Genomic DNA, 22492 nt, shown 5'->3' with positions numbered 1-22492 from the left:
CAGTAATGGTTGAACTCAGTGACCTTAGTGGGCTTTTCCAATCCAAACTATTTTATGATTCTATACCTAAATAATTTTATTTGGTTTTGAGCACATCTCCAGGAAAACTGCATTTCATTCTCATCATGTTGATGAGGTCTTCAACATCTTGAACTTGACTGACCTTGATACTTTTATCATCATATAATGAGACATTAGATGAAATATTACTAGGTGGAACTGTCGCTTATTTGGACATTAAGGAATTAATGTCCACTTTGGAGTACTTTTTCTTTTTACCTTTGTGAAAAAGAAAATTGATATACAGATACTTTCTTTCTGAATTTAATAAATAATACCATGTCCCAAGGTGAGAAAGTTTTCTTTTTCAGTCCATAAATTCAGTGGACTGACCATGCTAGAGGTGTATACCATCATTTTTTAGTGTTTCAGAGGGCTGGGGTCAGTAGTGGAAGATCAATTCCTATTCCCTGAAGATCTCAGTGACATTCTGGGTAGACTTAGGAGATTGAGTGTAAGAGTCCTGGGGTCTAGTCCGGGTCTCACCAATGGCAGGGAATGCAACATCAAGCAGATACAATTAACACAGATGGAAATACATCCCAAGGAATCACCTTGCCTTGCAGCTGCCCATGTATACACACACTCTGCAGGCTTGCACATCATCAATTTGCAGACTTGTACATTGCCATTTTACAGCAGTGTCATGAAGTTTACTTCCTTTATCTTTTAGCAACAGGGAGTTATTAGTCTATGATGTGTTTGCCTGTAGTGCTGAGGACGGTAGCCAGTTGTTTCAGTGCTAACTATACAATGATGATGAGAAAGACACCTTAGCACAAAAACCTGGGTCACCCTTTCCATTAAAGCACTCTGAGATTTTTAACATCCCTGCAGAGCAGATGAAATCAAAGACTCTTCAAAGCAATGACCCACAGTGCCACATGGCTGTGTTTTTCTGTCCTAGTGTGATGAAAAGCCAAGCAGACTAGGCTGATGAGTTCAGTCCAGTGGGAGTGTGAGTTTCCCAACATCTGGCCCAGGCTTTACTGATGTTGCTCAGCCACAGGAACAGCCCTCGAGCCACTTTATTAAGCGGAAGCAGTATGGCTTTTTTCATGCTGTGTATTATCAGATCAGGTCTATCTCAAATAAATCATATCAGCCCACACTGTCATCTCCTTCCACCCACTTTTTGTATAAAACTTCCATCAGCCAAGCTTACATGCATTGAATTTTCACAATGGGTAGTTTGCCAAAAAAAAAAAGGGGACAAGACTTGGCCTTTATTTGAGAGATAGCTTCCTTTGTAGCATTGGGAAAGGAGGAAGAATTGTGATAAACATCATTACTAGCAAGTAATTTTTCCTTTTCTGATGCAGCTCTACAGTGAGTTTGTTATCTGCCTGCATGAAAGATCTTTTCAAGATGTTTCTAGTCCCCAAGGAAGTGAGAGACTAACAGAGTCTTCCAAATGATAATAAAAGAGGGATGTCAGGAGGGAGAAGATGTCTCTCTTGTTCCTCTAACACTTGACAAAGCACTTTGCCCCCCTTCCCAGCTCTAGTTTCCTAAGCAGTTTGGGAGGGAAATGAGCTTGCTAGCAGATATTTTTGTTCTTTAGCTAAAGAAACAAATGCATTCACTGAATATAGCTCTGCCAAGAAAATAAGAACATGGGCAGGACTTTGAATGGAGTCACTGATGGGAATGAAGGAGAGGAACAGTTTGCTGTTTGAATTGCTCATCAGGAAGAAATAAAGGTGGAGAAAGGGAGGGAGGAAATGGAGCTGTTTGAGTGAGAATGCTGAATGCAAAATCTGAGTGGAAGAAATAGTAAATGCTGAGAAGAAGCTGGATGAGTCTGAGTCACGCAACAGATTTTTTTTTCCCCAAAGCTGTGTAAAGCAGACGCTGCAACAACCCACCTCAGAAACCTTTCATGCAATCATTGGAGGAAAAATGACCCCAGGGCAAGGTCATGTCTTCAACAGATGCAGAAAACCAGCTCTTCTGTTCTTCTCTCTCTTGCCCAAGTAGGCTGGGATCTCAATGGTTTTGAGTGGCATCTCGGAGATTTTACAGCACATCATGATAAAAGGAGTTACTGCCTGCCTCCTAACTCCCTAACCACAGGGATACAAAGATCCTCAAAAACTCCTAATTTTTACTCTTTTCATACCAACTTTCCTAGCACAGTGATATTTTCAAAATACTGTCTCCTAGTACCCTTCTGAATTCCCTGTAATTTATAACACTCTTAATTTAAAATATTAGAAACTAAAGTAACTAATCAGTTTTCAGACAGTATTTTTGCAAGGGAAGGTATGTCTGCATATTTCCAAAAACATACAAGTAAAGAATCTGATAATTTTTTTTTCATCCTAGTCTGGAATGCTATTCATAGGCTTATCTAGACTTGAAAATGTATTAATATAATTATTCTTGGAAAATTATTTGGAATTATTCATTTCAAAGTAATTCTCTATGTGGAATCCGAATGATCAGATACTTGTGCCAAAGGAAACAATGATGAAATAATTATTTCATAAAAGGCATATTAGTACATTTCCAATTGGAGAGGAGCTGGTATAAACAGAAAAGAAGCAAACCCTGTTGTCTGCCTCATTCCTTACAGCCTTGTTTTACAGCCCAATAGGCAATAATGAGGCTGTAGATCTATGTCGTCTTCTTAGAATCCAAAAGGCTTTACAGAGTCTGTTGGATGAATTTCAACACCCTGTTCAAGTCCAAGGAGGAAATAAGCTCTTCCAGAAATTCACCAATCTTCCTTTTTCTTCTTTGAGTCTGGCTGTATCTCAAAGGAACCTTATGGACCATCTGTCCCTCCTATCCTCTCAACCCCCACATGCCACCATCGATAAGACATCAATCTGTGAAGCAGCTCTGGGAGAGATTTTTTAGAGTTTCTCCAGGAAAGCATCAGAGTGATTCCTTTGCAGAATCTATCTGCTCTCTGTGCCTGCTGGGGAAAAGGGGTATTGACCTCTCCCCATCTCTAATCTGGTCTGGACATTCTTCACTTGAACGATGCAAATATATTGGCAAGAACTTTAGACAAAGCCAAGAATGAATTAACCAAATCCAATTCAGGGAGGACATTGATAAACAGTGCATGGCTCATGAGAGCATTAAAGGTTTGGAAAACATTACTTACAGTGAGAAACTCCAGAAGAAAAGAACTAAGAGAAGGTTAAGGACTAAGTTCATCACTGTCTATGGGGAAATGAATCTATTGGAGTACTGTTCAGGGGCAATAATAGATGTTCCGGGTCTACGGTGTCTTTGGGAACCCTTCCTGAACTTCTGTTACTTTTTGTGCTTATGTGGGACTAACCATAATCTGATGTAGACAATGCAAAACACTGGTGCCAATGACTGAGATAAAAATGATTGCATTTGCTTCAGAGTCCAGACAGTGGCTCTATCTAAAGGTCTTCAAAAAATCTTCTATTGTGAGGTGGCAAAATATCTCCCTAGGAAAAAGCACTATTACCTTCCAAAATATTCCTTTGGGAACTGGCCTCCTCCTTAGTCACACAGCTTACAGAGAGAAATTTTCTGAACTCTTCTGTTTAAGTTTGCCCCTAGATATCCACTAAAATGCTGAGAAGCACTGAACTGAGTTCCAGAACTTATGGCCTCAATATTTACCCTTCTAGCCCCGGAAGTTCTGTATCCAACAAACATGGCAGTATATTTTTTTTTTCCTGTCAAAACTTTGATAATTTGTGATCAAATAATGAGATGGTTTATCCATTTGCATTGAAGAGATAAGACTGTCCACTGATGTTTCTCCAGGATTCTGCTTCAATTCACACAAATCACAAGGTCTAACAGCTCACACACATGACCCCATTGAAGAGAGCTATGAAAATATCCCATTCAGTCTTAGGACCCATGGAGGCTGTGTGAGTTGATCTCTGCTTTCTGGTTGCTCCAGTCACAGAAGGAAAGTGACCAAGGAGTGTAAATTTGTCCTGATTTGAGAGCAGCCAGCACATCAGTGGAAGGAGTCCTGTGCAGATGGAATGGAAAGGACTCCCATCAGGGGGAATCAGACTTGATGCACAGTCAACAGCCAAAAATATTCAGGTGATGTTGAGGGACACTGTTACCTGACAAGAGACATGGAACCCTGTTGCTGTGCCTTGCTAAATAGCAAGTCTAGTTTAGGCACAAAATTTACAAATACATACATCTTTCTTCTATTGGCATAAATCTTTAAGTGAACCTTTACCAACCTAACCATCTTTATCAACCAAACTTCTAACATGCTTCTCTACAGCTCCATCAGGTAACATTCCTCTAAGCCCTTCCCTTATTCTCCTTTGTAGATTGATCCCGTGTCAGAATTTCTACTTTCCTGACACCGGGAAATATCTGTAATTTCTACTTTCCTGACACCAGGAGTAAATATCTGTAATATCCAAAGTCACTATCTTTCTTTTCCTGAGAACTAAGGCAGGATTAAGACTTCTTCAAACTTCTGCGAACACAGCACTCATTTCATGGCAGTTCCCCAATATGTGATGGGTCAAATCACCAGTCTGGGTAACAGGCTTCTTTAAGGACAGCTAAGAATGCATCCAACAAATTGCACGTGTTCCAGAGGGAACACCTTGTATTAAATGCCAAGGAGGAGTGGAACCAGCTACAGGTAAAGTTTGCTTTGTTGAGCACTAATGAAACTAATGGGGTATGTTTATGTCACACCTTTCATTCCAAATGATCAAGTGCTTTGCAAGCCTTAATCATTTCACCCATTACTGAACTGCAGACTCCTCTGGGGTGGAACATTAACAGCTGCTTGGTAGAGCACAGCAGCAAGCCAGAGCAATTAATGAAGGAGAAACACCCCTTCCAACTATAAGAGCAAAGGGAATTTTGTTAAGTAGAATGTAATTATCCAAAGCAGAGAGAGGGAGACATTTCCCTTCATACTCTAATGTGGGGTTACAGCTGCTTTTCCAGTCCCTGTGTTACTGGGAAGTCAGCATCCTAGCCTGACTCTGAGATTGCAGTGCTCCATTCTAAGAAAGAAGGAAAACTCCCAAAGGAAAAGCATCTTGAATTTTTCTGTGGGGTATCAGATTTCCACTCCTTCAGATGAGGATTACCATTTGCCTTCTTCAAACAACTAAACCAAACTAGCAGCAAACTAAGAAAGTGGCTGGAGATAAAGGCTCAGTACATAAATGTTCCATACAAGCAACACGACTCTCCCTCAGCTATAAAATCAGCGCATTATACAAGTGGGAGAAATCATTGTCTCTAAACTATTTGTGGCAGGGTGGCCTCATTTAAATTATAATCATGGTTTAAACCAGGAAGCAGAGAATCTTGATTTAAATAATCAGGTTTAATCTTGTTTTGCATGTGTGCTTTTCAGTTATTTTCTTTTAAAACTGGTTGATTCTCACTGATTGGTATAATTTGCTGCTTCTTTATGCTAAATCAAAAAGTATCCTATATCTATACATATTTATTTCAGCAATTATATAGTTTAGCATGCATTTATTCAGATTCCTACATTTTTACATTTTTTATGAAGAGAAAATGGTGAACAACAGATTTCTTATTCAGTAGATGATTACTGGAGTTTTTAGTAATTTTTGTTGTCTTACATTTATTTGAAATTCAGGTCAAAACTGCATTTAAATGGAAACTGGAATATGGTCATAATTTCACCCCCTCCTCTCAAACTATGGGTAATAAAAGTACTTCACCATGCTGGAGACTGAGAAGAAAATAAGTCTTCCATAGAAAATGCATTGGTGAGACCAAAGGCATTGACCATTCTTGCTGGAGAGCTGGAGCTGGGGTGCATTTCCAAGAAAGTTTGCCAATGCTCCTTCCTTGCTGGCAACGCTGGTTTAAATAGCCCCCAGATGTTTCTGGGGGCTCAGTCACTGGCCCTTATTTGACGCAAATCAGGAGGATCTTCTGTTGGGTGGGATTTCTGCTGCTCTATCTGGCAATGAATTGATCTCTCTGTCACGGGAGCTGAGTGGAAATTGTGAAATCAGGAGCTCCGTGAGCTGGCACCCTTGAGGAAAGGCTTTAAAATACATGGGTTTGGGGGATAAGTCAGAGCTGGGCTCCATGAGCAGTTGCACTATCATGACCATAGGGATGGAGAACTCGTGAAAGGGCATGGGGATGGGTAGCCAGGGTGGCAACCTATTAAACAAATTGGTGCCTCAGATGTAATCAAAAAATCACAAAATTATTTCAGTTAGAAGGGACCTTACAGATCATGGAGTTCCAGCCCCTTGCCATGGTCAGGGACACTTCCTACTGGACCAAGTGCTTTAGAACATCATCTAACCTTGCCTTGAACACTTCCTGGGATGGGTCATCCAGAACTTCCCTGGGCAACCTGTGACAATGCCTCAGTATCCCCACAGTAAAGAATTTCTTAATATCATCTAATCTATATCACTTGTCTGTTAGTTTAAAACCATTCCCCTTGTCCTGTCACTATCTGCCTGTGAAAAAAGCTGTGAATTATTGTTTTCTTTTTATATACATGATTCAGTAAGATCTTTGCTGTGGTGGAGAAAACTAAACAACAACCTGCCCTAGAGCATATAATTAAAGTTTTTAGGGGCAGTCCAAAGGAAAACTGAAAACTTCACAGAATTAGGGCAGTAATGCATTTTCAATCACTGCCCTTGATTGAATAAAGTTGCTAAAAGTTAATCAAAATCCTCTGAGAAATAAAACAATGAGATTTTAATGAATAAATTCTCATGGCAGAAGCTATGCTTTCCTTTATTTGGAGCTCAGTGTGCACCTCTGGGCATGGGTAAACCAAAAATAACATGCTCTTTCCTCTCACTTTGTTCTGCTTATAGATGGAGACACATCTTCACTGAAAGAAACAACGCCAGATACCTCAAGGGGCATTGTTGGAGACTGAACCAGATTGGGCTAACACTTTGTGCTGAACTCAGAAGCAGATTCAGTGGCCCAAATGGGAATTTAGAAACACAGACACGAGCATCTGGAAATGCCCAGTTGGGAAGAACACTTGTAGGGGGAATAGTGGGTATTGAAAGCCAGGTGCACCAGGCTTTCTTCCCAATTTCTTCTACTCTTCAGGAAATAATGTATGTTTTTGAAATGCTGGGATGGTGAATGGACATGTCCTGCCGACTGCAGCTCAATGTGACCCCTAGAGATCCAGGATGAAGGAAAAAAATGGAGAAAAGGAAATTGGGAAACAAGCTTTGGTTCCCTGTTCCATGCTTAACCAGCTGGCTAACTGGAGGCAGGAGTCTGTGGGCCACACAAGGTAGATATCCAGCTATTTTGAGTTCTCAACCATCACCCCATTCTTGTTGATGGGACATTAACTGTCTCCTCTAATTCTTGGCTTTTCTCCATGCTGCTTCTCTTTCATGTATCCCAGAGGGATCAATTGTTTGCCTAGAATAGAGTTTAGGTCAGACCCTAAAAATAAAATCCTGCTCTGAGTGACCATTGAACTGCAGGCCCACCCTGACTCCAGTACTGATGTCCAGTACCATGCCAGCTATGATGGCCCTCAGTGTCCTGACCATAATCCTCAGTCCATGGTGGTAGCCATTCCTGATTGGCAATGATGCACAAATCCCGTCCCAAAACCAGGCTGGAAGCAAAGCTACTATCAAAACGTTTCATGCTGCTGAACATAGGTTTATTCCCCTTGGAGTGTATCACACCACAAGAAATTATTTATGGCACTCAGAAACAGTGTAAAAATGCATAGATTTGCTTTCAAGATACTTGGCAGCTTGCCTGCAATATTAATAAATGCAATTATTTTCCTTTAAAAAATCACCATGACAAGGCAGTTTAAAGTGGCAAAAGAAAGGACAAAAGTTAATCACGTAACTACAAAGAACAGCAATTCTTACCTGTTGATGTTGTTTCTATATGACCTCTTCACCAATATTCAGGCTAATAATGAGTGTCTTTTAGTCTTTTTTCCCTGCCTCATGGCTTCACCATCATCACAATAATAATAACAACGTGAAACCTACACACTAACCTGTACTGAACTGCAGTTCATTACAGAAGAATAACATTGGGAAGGACTTAAGTTGTTAGCATCCTTTCAGATGCAGATTACACTAATGCAGAAAGTACATTCTCAACGGGCACACCATACAGGAATAAAATTAACAGGAAAAAAAAAATACTTCTTTTCCTCTAGGGACAAAGAGGCCAGCAATGAGATAAATTAGCCCTAGAAATCAGTGGGAATTCCTTCACTGTGAAACAGAATCAAGATACTGACCACTAATGCTGCACTTGAAATACTAAATTCAGACTAATCTCATGTGCCTTCGCCTCTTAAATGGGGAGCAAAGATGCTTCTGGTTCCCTTTGTGGTGCTATCAAAGCGACAATCGGCTCTCAAGTGGGTTGAATCCTGCCTGAGAGGCAGTGACATCCTCATTTTGAAAGCCTGTTTTACTCCCAGTGGGCAGGGAATTGGTTGAATGTGGAAGGAGATAAGTGTCTGTGGTCCTAAACCCCATGAATTCACTGTCCCATCCAAGTAAAACTTTCTCTGAGACTCTTATGAAGGAGTGAGGTGGTGACTCACCTATTCACTTTCAAGAAGTATCTCAGGACTAACATCTAAAAAGGACAAAAAAGATAAGAGGACAGAAAATATGAGGAATCTATCATCAAGAATGTCAGTGATTAGAAAGTTGGATCACAAGTAAAGAAGATGTAACAGCCTTCAAGGGAGCCATTTTTCAGTGGAAAATGTAGCATTTGCTGGTCATACAGTTAAAAGTCTCCTTTTTAGGACTAACATTTTTCATAAGAATATTAGTATCTTTACGGTTGGAGAGCCTGAAGGCACATTTCTTCCCCTGACCTTCACATTTTAAGCGATCACCAAATCTCTGAATATCTCTGTAAGGTGGCTTCAGTAAATTGCCATATCCCAAAAGTATCCACACACAGTTAAAATGGGGTTTTTTTTGCAAATTCTGCCTGGAAAAGGGCAGTATAAGAGTTTTGAGAAGCTGAAATAAGGAAAGGTATCAGTGAAAATTCCCTTCTGGATGTGCTACTACTTTATGTAGTTCTTCACTAACTTCTGCAATCGATGATGGATATTTAGTGGTAAGGGTTCTGGCTAATTTTTTATTTCAAGCTGAAACATGTTGTTAATATTAAGGTTACAACTGATGTGAGACAAGTGAAAGCTGACAGCCAGCAGATGTCTGATGTTGCCTGGGTAGTTCTAATTTATTATTGTTTTCCCTTACTAAAAATTCGTAAGGAAAACTTAATAAAATATAGCTCATAGTACATCCTTTTAAAATTATAATTTATTTTGAAAAATGTTTTGTTTTTAAAAAAAAATTCCTTTCTGAATTCTCCAGAATATAAGTATCACATTTTTGCCTTCATGGTTTGCAGAAGAAGCATATCTGAAGCACACTCTCATTTACTGGAAGTACTTTATAATGCACTGTTTAATTCAGAGGAGAAAATAAAGAGATGATGTTGCGGCAACCACAGTAACAATATTAACAATGGAGTGGATGAAGCCTGAAAGGAAATTACTCAGCAAAACATGGTAACAAAAAGAAAAGTCACCATGGATTATCAACTGGGGTATTAACAAATAATTTGTAATGCAGAGATTACACAGTAATTCTGGCACTGCTAATTGGACTGATATATTGAACTGTACTTTGGGCCAGTGATTTGGGTCAACATGATTTGGGAAACAGGAAGGTGAATGCAAAGAAAACTGAGTAAAAACTCTTCCTCTGCAGAGAGTCAGAGCTATTAAGAAGCTACCTTGCAAGGCACCCGGTAGCAAATACAGACGACATTAGGAGAAGAGCTCTCAACAACCAAAGAGAACAAGGAAAACACACAGAAATAATTACTATTTGTCTAAAGCTCTCTTAGCTGTTGTAAAAAGACTCTGAGGAGAAAATATTTTGAAAAAGCTGATGAAATGTAGCTTGATCATTGGAACAGCTTTCTGATTTAATAAGAGGCCAAAATGGCTATCAGAAAACTAGCAGCAAACAGCATATTGCGGTGTATTTAACCAAAAGTATTGGGATCTATACCACTTGGGCATGCTGTTTTCAAAAAACAGACTGTTATCACCATGTACCTAGGACCTGGTGTAACACTGCTGATGGCAACAGGAGCCTTCAAAGGTTTTGGTGAGTTGTGTATCAGTCACTACTGAATAAATGAAAGCATCAGTAATATTTATTAACTGCCCCAGAGAAATAAAATTGTAGCATTTCTTTGGTGTTCCTTGTTTGAAATACTTGTCTTTAATTATTTCCTGCTTTAATGTACCCCTGTGTTTATAATATGTTCTATAAGCATTCAGTTCTGCTGTGTCCTAAAACCCTATGCAGTTTCTTAAGCGCTCGTTCTAGCAACAGTAATGGCTTAAGCAGTGGAAGCAGAGAATGTGGGGGTTACTGCAAGGAATGCTCTGTAAATCAGGTATTATGTCAATGAACATGGGTAAGAGTTGAGTCTGGGATGGTAGAGGAAGCAGAGCTATCATGTGAGCTTTAAGGTTCCCGATTGCCACTATGCTTCAGTTTTACAACAGCCTATCAGAATTTTTCAGAAAGGCAATTTATTTTGTGAGAAAGCAAAAATTAAGTACAACATATCTGCTACCTTTCTGGTTAAGTTGGTACGGCTTGGAGAGCATGTTTGGAGATTGAGCTGGTTGTTGCTTGGCAGTTTTAAATGCACTCATTTAAATGCAATCCAGAACAGGATTGACTAAAGGAAAAAAAAATTACAGAATGGTTTGGGTTGGAAGGAACCTTAAAGGCCACCCAGCTCCAACACCTGAGTTGCTTTGGGAAGGCAGAGATACCTTCTACTAGACCAGGTTGCTCACAGCCACATCCAGGCTGGTCATGAACAATACAAGGGATGGCACAGAAGGGGAAATTATTCCTCTTTGTAGGATGTGGGTCCAAAATGCTGCTCTTAAAACTTTTCACCAGTAAGTGTCTGTATTACTATAGTCACCATATAATTTTTGGCACTGACTGGTGCTTTCAGAGGTGAAGCTGAAGATAAATCAACCCTGAGATGAAACTGTACATCCTAAACAGAGATGATCAACAGATGTGTGGAGGAAGTGTTGGGGTGATCAAACCTATATCCAATTCATCATTAAATGGGTGATTGGAGTCCAGTAGTAAACCCTTTTGCAACCACAGAAGGGGTGAAGAAGTTTTTGCAGGATGATGTTTCCCACATGGCTTTGAATTGTGAAGACGGAAAGAAGTTGCACAGGGCAATTTGACAGAAAAGGTCCTGCAGCTTGAATTTTGGCTTCCTGGGTGGTTAGATCTGAAATTTTAATTCATATCCACTAATCTTTCAGTGTGGTGAAGTCACACTTCAGCTACACTTCTGCTGCAAGAATTTCTTTACATGATAGATCACAGTTGAGCATCTTCAACTCAGCTGAACTGTCTTGAGCCATCTGATGCTAATCATCCTGTCTGTGAGATCCTTCTGGCCATTTGATACTGCCCACATTCTTCCAAGGAAGAGATGATGACAGAGAGAAACATCACGCCATTCCTCACAGTGTTAATCATGGCTGACTTGTCCTGCTAATGAAAAAAACTGCTTCCTCTGTCTCTTGTTCCTTCTCATATTTAACCAACTACTCACCTTGGTGGATATGAACACTGAGCCCAGATTACAACTAAAGTAAATCCTTAGTTTGGAATAGTTTGGAATGGGTTCTTTGGAATAGCTGAAAGCTATGCTGTACTGTTTGTTTGTTTGTTTGTTTGTTTTTAAAGGGCTGCAACTCCACTTTCACAAAGACCAATTTTAAAAATGCTGTTGGCCCAGGTGTACGGTAACCCTGTAATGATTGTACTGAGTAAACCAGTAAGTTCATTATCACACTGAAGGTAGAGGAAAAAGCGGTTTGGTTTTGTTGTTGGTGGTGGTTTTTTGTTTTGCCTTTTTTTTGTTTTCCTTTTTTTTTGTTTTGTTTTGTTTTGTTTTGGTGGGGTTTTGGGTTTTTTTGTTTGTTAGTTTGTTTGTTTTTTTCAGGTTCTTTTTTGTGGGTAGGGATTTTGTATTGGAATATCTATGCATTTTCTGCCTATCTCTCATGTTCAAATATGTCCAGAGGTTACCAGCATGATTCATAATACTTTGGGTGGATCTGGCTTAAGATCTCTATTACAGACCCAAAGGAAATAGACACAGACCCCAGTTCCTGGATGCTTGCACACAAACACTGTCCATGTCCACATATGTTAGGAGTCCCCTAGACAGTACAAAAGCGCAGGCTGAATAGTCCTGCACAGCCCCAGACGAAAAAGGCACAGCAGTGCTGCAGGAATTGAAACTGGAGAAAGAGGGATGCTTGAGAGCCTCGCACAGAAAGCCACTCTGACCAAGACAGCATCTAGTCTAGACATTTCTCAGCAGATCTTTGTCTAGTTTACACTTAAAAGCTTTAAGCACTGGAATTCCTCAGACTCCTCTGATCTCCTCTAGTGCCAAACTGCCTTCCAACTGTTTATGTGGAGAGGATACTCTAGATGCTGTCTTTCACCTGTTTTTGCAATGGGTGATGCTCAGAAGATGGAGTCAGACTGTTCTTGGAGGTGGTCAGTGGGAGCAATGGACATGAGTTGCAGTTGAAATCCATACCAGCTCTTAGAAAAAGAGTTGTTCACAGCAAACATGGTCACCTGCAGAGCCAGGATATAGAGGCTGTAGCCTCTCCATTCTGATAGATACTCAAATTGCAACTGAAAAAGGCCCTGAGTGACCCAACCTGACCTCCAACTTAGCCCTGCTTTAAGCAGGAGAGGGACCAGAGACTTTCAGCAATGCCTTTCAGTTTAAATTATCCTGTGGTACTGTATTTTTATAATGATGTTCTTATGATTAGAAGTTTTTTGGGTTGTTTTTTTTTTCTTTTGTATGTGACTAAATTGCTGAAAAATAAGCCAATTTCTGGAAGACTATTACCTCGTTTTTCTTCAATGTGCTCTTCTCTATGGTAAACAATTGCTGGCTCAGTACAAATCCTGTTCGGGGTTAGCTAAGGTACCGCCAGGAAACTCCAGGCTTCACTCCAAATGACCACTTCAGGAACTTCTTTTGCTTGAATCAGTCTTGCTGAGAAATAGTGCAATCTACTATAGGAAAGAAGTTCTCCTAAAATCTCCTAGACTTCCAGGAACCAGACTCCCACTGTGCTTGGTTCTGAACTGTTAATGGGAGTTCACAGTTCCAGTTTGGATCATGATCATGCAGGAGAAAACCTCTTGAGCCATATAAAGTGCCTGCTACATCATTCTGCCATCAGAATGATGGTATTTTCCTGAGGCAAGATGCAGCAACTTGAGCTGTGCCTCTGTCCCCTCACTGTGCAAAGTGACTATCCAGGTCAAGTGAAATGCACTGTCCACTGGAGGGGAAGCCATTGTGGCTGTTTGAGTCGGCAGGATGCGAGCTCAGGGCAATGCCAGAGTTATAACTCAACTCTTTAGTGAGAACAAATTCTTAACTTAGTAAAAGCATTTGGCCTCCTAGAAGCATTCAACCTAATGAAGGTATCCCTACTCAGGACAGAGGCTTGGAACTAGATGCTTTTTAAAGTTCCTTCCAACCCAAACACCTCTGGGATTCTCTGAAAACCTCATAACAGTTTAGATAAAGCTGTGGATGGCTTTCCATGTCAGCTCCCTGTTCAAGTGATCTATGGACTACAATATGCCATGAAACCACAGGACTTCATAGACTTCCTTAAGGACAGGGATGGACTGTGACTGTCCTTTCTGACCAGCATCCTTTCTGTTCCTTTAAGGCATCACCACTCCTGAAATAAAAACAAACCTACTTTTCAGGGGAGTGATTTCTCTCCTTTTCTAGGAACACAATAAATGTTTTGGCAGAATTGTGCTTTGACAACTTTGGATTTACAAACACCAGAAGTAAATTCTGATTATTTATTTTAGATAAATAATGAACAGTGTAAAAACTGCTGACTTTGACCTTCATTGGAGAAGTTGGTTTAATGAGCCCCATAAACTCTTCTATTGATGGCAGGTTCATAAAGTCCATATTGACTTCCGCTAAAGGCTATAACTTCTATCAATACTGTCAACAATTAATATTGGCTCATAAAGGCATCCTGTAAACTGAGTCATAGCATTATGTTACTTTACATTGCCATTAGCAAAATTTCAGGTCTTCTTGAAAATGTTTCCTCTATAAATCTGGGATTTCTCAAAATAGCATGTGTGATAGCTAGCAGCCCAGAGAAACATTACTTATGTGGAATGAGGAGGGAGGAAACGCCTTTATGTTCAGCAGAAAAAGCTTCTGAGAGGATCTCAGGCTTCTACTTTCTCCAACAGTAGGTCTCAGGCTGTGAGGAGCTGGTGCACAAAGATTTCTCATGCCTTTATCTGTGCCAAGCAATTGCAAAAGAAAGTGCTCAAATTCTACCTACTTAAAAGACTTTTCCCTAACCTTCTTTTCTTTCTACCTTGCAACATTTGTTTGCATATGTTTATATCACCAATTCAACCACATTCTCTATATTAAAGTGACCTTTTTCTCAGTTCTGCACCAGTTTTTGTGACCTGAACATGGTCTGATGTCTATGACATCTTCCCAGGAAAGTCTAAGCATCATATGAAGCTCATCACCAGCACAGTTTCGATCTTAATATTTTCCTTTAAGCTCCACCACCTCTTTTTTTGTCACTATGAACAATACTATTACATACTGGACACCACGGCAATCTATGTTTTATTTGTGCTACACAGACTTTTGGTTTTAGTATGATACAGCCCTTCTCATTCAAAACACCCAACAACTAAGACTGCAAATGCCTAGGCTCCAAGGAAACTCCTACTTTTATACAGCATTGTATGTTCTCCACCTCTCATTTCTCTTTTTCTAGTTGCTTTGAAGTGATGGTTCATAGCAAATGGTTAGTGTGCCATTAAACTTAAGGAAAGAGGAATTGAAGGTTGTCTCCAACCTGACATGAGTCCTTCACCCTCTGTGATTACTTTCAGTAAAGCCTTTCAAGGCATGTGAAGTTGCTAATGTGCTGTTTCTAATATGATTTCATTTGAAAGTGATCTGTAGGTACAAAGTTGCATTTGCAGGTGTAGAGAGCAGGGAAAAAGGCTCCCACAGATAATGCAATTCTTCTCTGTTAAGACCAAAGTGGGGGGGAACCAACCTAGAATTTTGTATAAGCTTTTCTTAGTAGGCATGGAAAGAAAAAATGTATGGGATAGGAATGCAGCTGCTCACACATCACATGGAAAGCACAAAAGAGAGCCTGGATAGAGGAGAATGGGATGGAAGTGCAAGTTGGTTGCTTTTGGCTGTTTTTTATCAATTGTCACAGACATATTTTCATTAAAAATCCTTTCCTTAGGATTTTTTCCTCCTGAGAAGCTGAGAGGCTTCAAGAACAAAATGTAAACAATGGTTATTTGCTGCTCTGGAATGCAACAGGTGGATCTGTGATTGGCCCATCTTAGATGTTTATAATTAATGGCCAATCACAGCCCAGCTGGCTCGGACAGAGAGTCTGAGACAACTGCCTTTGTTATCATTCTTTCCTTTCTATTCTTAGCTTAGCTAGCTCCTGATGAAACCTTTTTGTCTATTCTTTTAGTATAGTTTTAATGTAATTTATATAATAAAATAATAAATCAAGCCTTCTGAAATATGGAGTCAAATCCTCGTCTCTTCCCTCATCCTGGGATGCCTGTGAGCACTGTCACAATCAATTTCTTGTGAAGCTGCAAAACTTTAATTGACCATGATCATCCCTCTGATTTTTCATCAAAACACAAGGATCAGAAGGAAAACAATGCAACCTGCCCCTGTGTGTCTGCTTGTAAGACACTACACTAAGAATCTTTTAAAATGTATGGTAAAGATAATTTAAAAAGATTCTTCTGTACATCCTTTGAACAGAAGACCATTTATCTTTGAACTCTGCCTAATATATCATTATCTCGAAGTAGAAACTTAATAAGCTTCAACTGTAATTTTGTTGGAGTTAAACATAAAATCATGTGGGTGGTGTATGTCTCACTGTCATGGCTTCCAGAGGAAAACTTATCATCATTTGTCACTATAATACTGTGGCAGAAAGCATGAAAAGAACAAGTGATACAGTCATTTCACATGAGCTTTCTGCGCCGAGCACAAGTGCCCAATGACTTGTACGCAGCAGCTATATCAAGAAACAGGCTGTGCTATAATTGAATTAAAGGTGCAAAGGCATATAGGACTGGATGAACTCCCGGGTCAAGTTGTAACTGAATCAAAGTCCCCTCTCCTTCTCCTACACTGCTTGGCAGAACTGCTGACCAAAAGGTTCGCAGACCTACAAAAGGCACACAGGAATCCCCGCAGCTGGGGACACAAAGTTACAGAGATAAAAAATCTGTGACCTTCAGTTTTTATTTCACACAAAGTAAAAGGCTTCTAAAAATATTTCGCCATCGTTTTCCTTCAGAGAGCAGTCAACCAATTTACATAAATGAAGCGGTCCCTGTCAAGGAACCAGCTAGGAAGAGAAGAAAATTATCTGCCCAGAAAATCTGAGCAAAGATAAGAGTAGCATTGGCCAGAGGAGGGGAGATTTAAATGCCTTCCCTCTGAAAGGTTGCTGCAAAAAGCAGGGAGAGTATTATAGCTATTTAATGATCTCTGTCACAGTGATAAATAAGTAGGAGCTTCTCCAGCAGTTCATTAACAAAGACTCTGTAGGACAGTAAAAAGGCCACGACTGGGGCTGTTAGAAGAGTGTTTTCATGGAGTCTGATAAAAAACCCCATCACTAAACCTAAGGGAGATTAAGGTGGAGTAGTAGGAAGACACTTTCCTTACAGAGCTCGAGGCTGACACTTGCATGCATTGTCACCACTTACCTGTTTCAGTATTCTCATGCTCCGTGTCGGTGAGGGTGAGGTTGGAGTTGGCCCGGCTTGACAAGCAGGAGCTGCGCCCGGACTTGGTGTTGCGTCCCCAGAGCCTCACTGGGTGCTCGGGTGACATGACCACATCTGCCTCCGTGTCGGCATCCGAGCCGGCGCTGACGGAGTAGCCGCAGTGAGGCAGCCCGATGTCGGTCCGGTACAAAGCCCCGTGTGTGGGTGTCACATCTTCAAGTCCCAGCTCTCGCAAAGAGAAGTTGGCTCCTGTGAGAAAAACACGTCAGCTGGGTTATTTTTTAATAGGGCACGGTGCCATGTAGCACAAGTCAAGAGCTGAAGTGTTCATCCTCTACCTTCATGTGGGGCACAGGACTGTCACAGTAACACGCGGCAACAACATACCAGATACCCTTCTTCTGTGGTCTTGCTCTGAATGAGACCAAGAGACCATAGAATCATAGAATCATTAAGGTTTTAAGATCATCAAGTCCAACCATTACATCCAAGTCCACCACGAGACAATGTCTCTAAGCATCTCATCTACACTTTTTTTTATAACAATTCCAGAGACGGGTGATTTCTCCACTTCTGTAGGCAGCCTGTTCCAATCCTTGACCACTCTTTCACTGAAGAAATTTTTTGTAATATCCAATCTCAACCTCTCTAGTGTCAATCGAGACCATTTCCTATTGTCCTATTGCTTGTTACTTGGGAGAAGACACCAGTCCCCACCTCATAACAACCTCTTTTAAAACATACCAGGACTAAAAAGTGGCTGGATTCCTGCCTCTGGAACCTGACAAAAACGCAGGGCATGTTCAATGAAATCATCAAGTTTGAAACCAAAAACGGATGTAGAAATGGTGCAATACTTTAGGAGAGGCAAAAAGTAATCTTCTTGTGAGAAAAGCAAAATGAGGCGTGCAATGATCAAAAGTCCTACCATATACCTGACAGCTTCCCTACAATAGGCAATTTGAATGAGTTCTGCTCATTGAAAACCCTGAAATTACATACTGGGGATTTAAATTTCCTTTGGCGATTTCACTTTCCCCTGCTGACCACTCACACCTTGACTCACATTTAGCTATTCATTCTGATAGAGTCACAGCAGAGGTTATTTGGCCACAAATAGATGCAATTGTTTAGCTGACTAAAAATATGACCTGAAAAGTGACTCTTGACTCCATGTCTAGTTACCTGCAGAGCTTCAAAATCAGACTGAATTGCTGTGAATAAGGCTTCAAATATTAGCACACTTTGTTTGGAAAGTTCCACAAGAGGCTGGGGAGAGCAATTTTAATCCACATTTATTTATTAATGCATGCATTTATTTTTCAACCCTGAACTGAATATCTTGAAAAGATTTTGGCCAGCCATGAGTGCCTTTAGCTGCACAGCGCATTTATATAGCTCAATGCACCCCTGCTTCTGTTATGCTATGCCTTGGATGGATTAAAAAACTGAGCAGTTGGCAGCTCAGGCATATTTCAACAAGATAAATCTGAGTGCACAATGTCCAGGAAATTTCAGGCACTAACCTTCCTTTGAACACCGAAGTTCATAACTACTCATTATTGAAATCTGTTCATCAAGTCTGGATCTCAAGGTTGCATCCAAAGCTGAATTACCATTTTCTCCTTTCTCAAGACCCCACAATTGTGTGGTTTTTCTCACATTTCTATTTGTTGATGTCAAATATCATATGGTAGAAAATATGTATCCAACAGAAATAGTCAGTTTTCTACTTTTCCAGAGTATCGTTTCATACTTGTGGGAATGCCCTAGTTTGTCCTTGAACCCTGATATTTGGGGAAGGTCTCTCATATTAGAGTGCACATGCATCAGATGACACATGGCCAAAAGTAAAAGTTATTTTACTACATTTTTTCATTTCATTTTTTCAGTTGGCTTTATAGCTCACAGTTAACAGAGAGAAGATATTTGAATGCAACGTGAATAGTGGGACTGGACAACATTTTCATGTATAGCTCAGAGAAGGAGCTGTTTGATGGCAGGAGAAAATTCAGATTCAGCTGGTTACAGATCTGCAGCTGACAACTCTCCAACTGCATAAAGGATTCATGAACTTCACACCTTTTTAATTGACCAAGCAAGATTAAAGCTTTCAGACAGAGTGGACAGAAAAGGTTGCTTGGGACTCACGCCTCTGCCCGACCCTTGCTTGGGAAGCACAATGCAAGCTTGTGGCAAAGTAATAATTTAACATAATTACAGAGTGGTTTGAGAGATTGTCCTCTACATTCTTATGGCATAAGGAAGCAAATAAACCCAACCTAAGTTATAAATGCTAGGAAGATGTATCTTCCCAGAGACCTTGCTCTTCTCTTCTAGTTTCAACTTATGTTTAAGGCCATGGTTTTCTAAACTATCCCTTGTGGAGTACTGAAAAATATCTTTTGGCTTTCCTTACGTGTTTGAGTCACTGATGTCATGTTCCACCTTTGCCTGAAAGAAGCCACACTCAGCATCATCAGGCACATCAATGTGCAACATGACTGATGTTCTCCAGCAACAGCAGCTCATAAATTATGAAAAATGACTGCTACAATTAACTCAAAATCAAATTTATTTGCAATAAACAGCAGCAGATGCATTGATTTTCATATTCTATGCTCACTGTTGCCTTTTAAGCTGGAAGAACTCAAGTCAATAAAAGGAGGATAATAAATATCCAAGACTTTTTAATTCAGATCTGGTCTATTTTCTCCTGTGCTGACTTGCACATTTGCTGACACTCACTCTAGCTAAAACCATTTAAATGCTGACTTGTTTATTTACTGAATTTATTTGGTCAATTTGAAACATTTCCCTCCTCTGCCTTCCAAACCAATGCAGGAGAGAAATTCACTTTGCCTTGTTGATGTCAAGCAGGCTAATAAGGCTTGGTTTCAGTTGGCCTCAAGCCAAGCTGCATCACAAAGAGAGGTCCATTCATGGCTTACTGCCAGTGAAAAATGTGGCACAGAAAGTCTGGAATAATTGTTAACACTCTTCAGGCCAGTTTTGGGACCCTCAGGATAAACTGGGAGAAAGCTTTAAGTGTAGCCATTTGTGAGAGTTATATCAGAAACAGAACTGGTGCTCTGACATGGTTAATCTTAACTTTTCAATGAATTTCAGCTACTTTGACCAGTCATTTTTACTATTTCTCAGTACCTTCAAAATTTTCCTAGGGAAGCATGAGCTTGTGTATAGAAAAATTACACTCCCTGCCAGCAGGCTGGATTTTCAGGAAAAGTAATCTTTTGTGGACTTAGGAGAAGTCCATAGATCTGCATGGCCTCATGGACCTCCAAGTTTAAAACCGCTGACCTGGACTAATTCACATCTATCCTGCATGGTGAATATATTGTATGAAGTAAGCAAATGCAATGACCTAAAAAGTTTCCTTTTCTTTATAATGTCATACATTCCTTAGAGGGGATGAAGTACTTCAGAGCTGCTAAGAGGGAAACTGCTTTCACGATGTCACAGTGTTACTTACATCAACTATTGGCCCTTTTGTTGATTATTCCCTATTGCAGCTATTCTGAAACTCAAACACCAAAGCCATATGCATGAAGATACTTCAGCAAATACTTTTGCTTGTGTGTGCCTTGAAGATGAGTCTTGCACCAAAACCACAAGTGCATGATTTTTGAGGAAAAATCAAGCAGCCTCCAAGTTTAATGAGTGTAATTATATGTATTCCTTTTGGGGAATCAGCTTCTCTAAATTGCAAAGGACGTGCTCAGAGTACTCTGGGTAGGCTAGCTCATGTCCATTTTCTGGAATGCTGCCTACTCTATTTGACTCACTTTACCATTTTATGCTTTTCTTGATGGACTTCTAAAAACAATTTATGTGAAGTCCTGGTTGTGTTGTGGCGTGGGTTTTGATTGTTTGAACAAGTTTTGGTCTGTTTATAAGTTGTTTATAAGTCCTTCTGTTAATGTTCAAGATGGCTTCTTTGTTCGGTCTCAGGTCTCCCTTCCCCCCCCCTTCTCCTTCATGTAGTCCAACTGCCCATCACAATCTCCATGGTTACTCCCGCTCTCTTGTATCAGTTTCCCTGCCTGTCAGTATTCCCCGCCTTGTTTTCCTTCATTATCTGGGTTTCCCCTCCCCTGTTGTCCTGGCAACCCTCCTGCCCATCATCTTCTGCCTACTCCCCAGTCCTAGAAACTTCTACCCTGGGCGGAGGATGATTGGTGCAGGGAGGGAAGCCACTCCTTTGTTGTACCCCGATTGGTTTAAGTCTCATGCTCATCATTTTGTTATGTACTGTTATTGGTTTATTGTGATGCGCTCCTCCCCTCGGGGATTCTATAACTGCCCGTCCCGAGGGGCAGGTCTTTGGCAGTTAGCTGCAGCTAGTTGCCTATTCTGCATCTTCCTTCCTTCAATACACCCATCCCCCGCTGCGACTGACTGCTGCCCCACGTCCTCATTTGTCTCGCTGCGTTCTTTGCTCTGCTGCTGCCCACTCAGCTTTGCCTCTCCGAGACACCTTCTCCCACCCCTGCCATGAGAGGTCTTGGGCAGCCGGCCGATTGCCTCAGCCGCTCCCCACCTGGAGCGGAGGCTGAAGTGGCCACGCAGCCGGCCCAATCAGGCTGTGGCTACGCATTTCTGTGGAGCTAGCCGGGCTCAAGTGCACGCGCAGCCGCATGCTTGGAATCTGAACTACATCTCTACAGAAAAATGAAGATGAGTCTTGTAGTAGGGGACAGAAATCTATCTCATACAGGCAATAACAGCAGTGAAAATTGTAACTGCACTGACTTCAGGGTATCTGGAATCTCCGTTAGAACTGTGGAGTCTGTGGTGACTCTTGAAACTCCACATCTTCACAGATACCGGGACTCAGATTCACTAAATGTGCTCCTGTAAGTCCTAAAGACGTTCCTTACTCTTTCACATTGAAGCACGTCCCCAAGGCAAACCTAAAGCCTGCAGGCCATGTACAATGCCAAGAGGGGTCATTCCATCTGGAACTCAGTTGTGTCCTTTCTTCCAGGGTTCTTGGGTTTTGCTGTAGACCAGATGGACAGTGTGGACAGCAACGCTCTCCACTTGTTGCCTCCTGCCTCAGCATCCTTGTTGACTTCCTTCATGACAGAGCAGACATGTGACACAGTGAAAGGTCTCCTGAGCAGGCAGGAACATTCCATGCCACGTCAGTACTGTGCAGCATGTGTACAGGGGGTTCTAGTCTCATGGTGGGAAGCAGCAAAGTGTTGCTGCAGACAGAAAGACTAAGACATAGAAAATGTGTCTTAGTAAGTGCTAATGAACATGGGATATGGGTATGCCGCTTAAGGACACTGGGCTGCACACAGTGTCTTGTGCAATACAGTGAAGGTGATCTCTGCTGCTCCCTTTAAGTCTCTCTCTTACATCATGGTTTTGGCCTCAGAGTCTTTCAAAGGTAGCCTCCCACTCAACTCTGGCTCTCAGCTGATTCCCTCATGCTGCTTACAGCTGCATCTGCT

At 40.9% G+C, this 22492-nt stretch overlaps 1 protein-coding gene across 3 annotated transcripts in view; it reads right to left on the bottom strand.

Moving 5' to 3' along the window:
• TENM4 (teneurin transmembrane protein 4) overlaps positions 1–22492 on the bottom strand; it is a 605662-nt gene that overhangs the window by 332401 nt on the left and 250769 nt on the right. For all 3 annotated transcript variants that reach the window (XM_031066102.1, XM_031066104.1, XM_031066103.1), the window contains one exon: positions 16989–17258. In XM_031066102.1, coding sequence (XP_030921962.1) covers positions 16989–17258 — 270 coding nt within the window. The remainder of the gene's footprint in view (positions 1–16988; positions 17259–22492) is intronic.

The sequence above is a fragment of the Geospiza fortis genome, unplaced genomic scaffold (genome assembly GCF_000277835.1).
Source record: "Geospiza fortis unplaced genomic scaffold, GeoFor_1.0 scaffold16, whole genome shotgun sequence".
Lineage (NCBI taxonomy): Eukaryota > Metazoa > Chordata > Aves > Passeriformes > Thraupidae > Geospiza > Geospiza fortis.
Note: the sequence above shows the minus strand (reverse complement) of the source record. Positions and strands in the feature narration are given on the sequence as shown.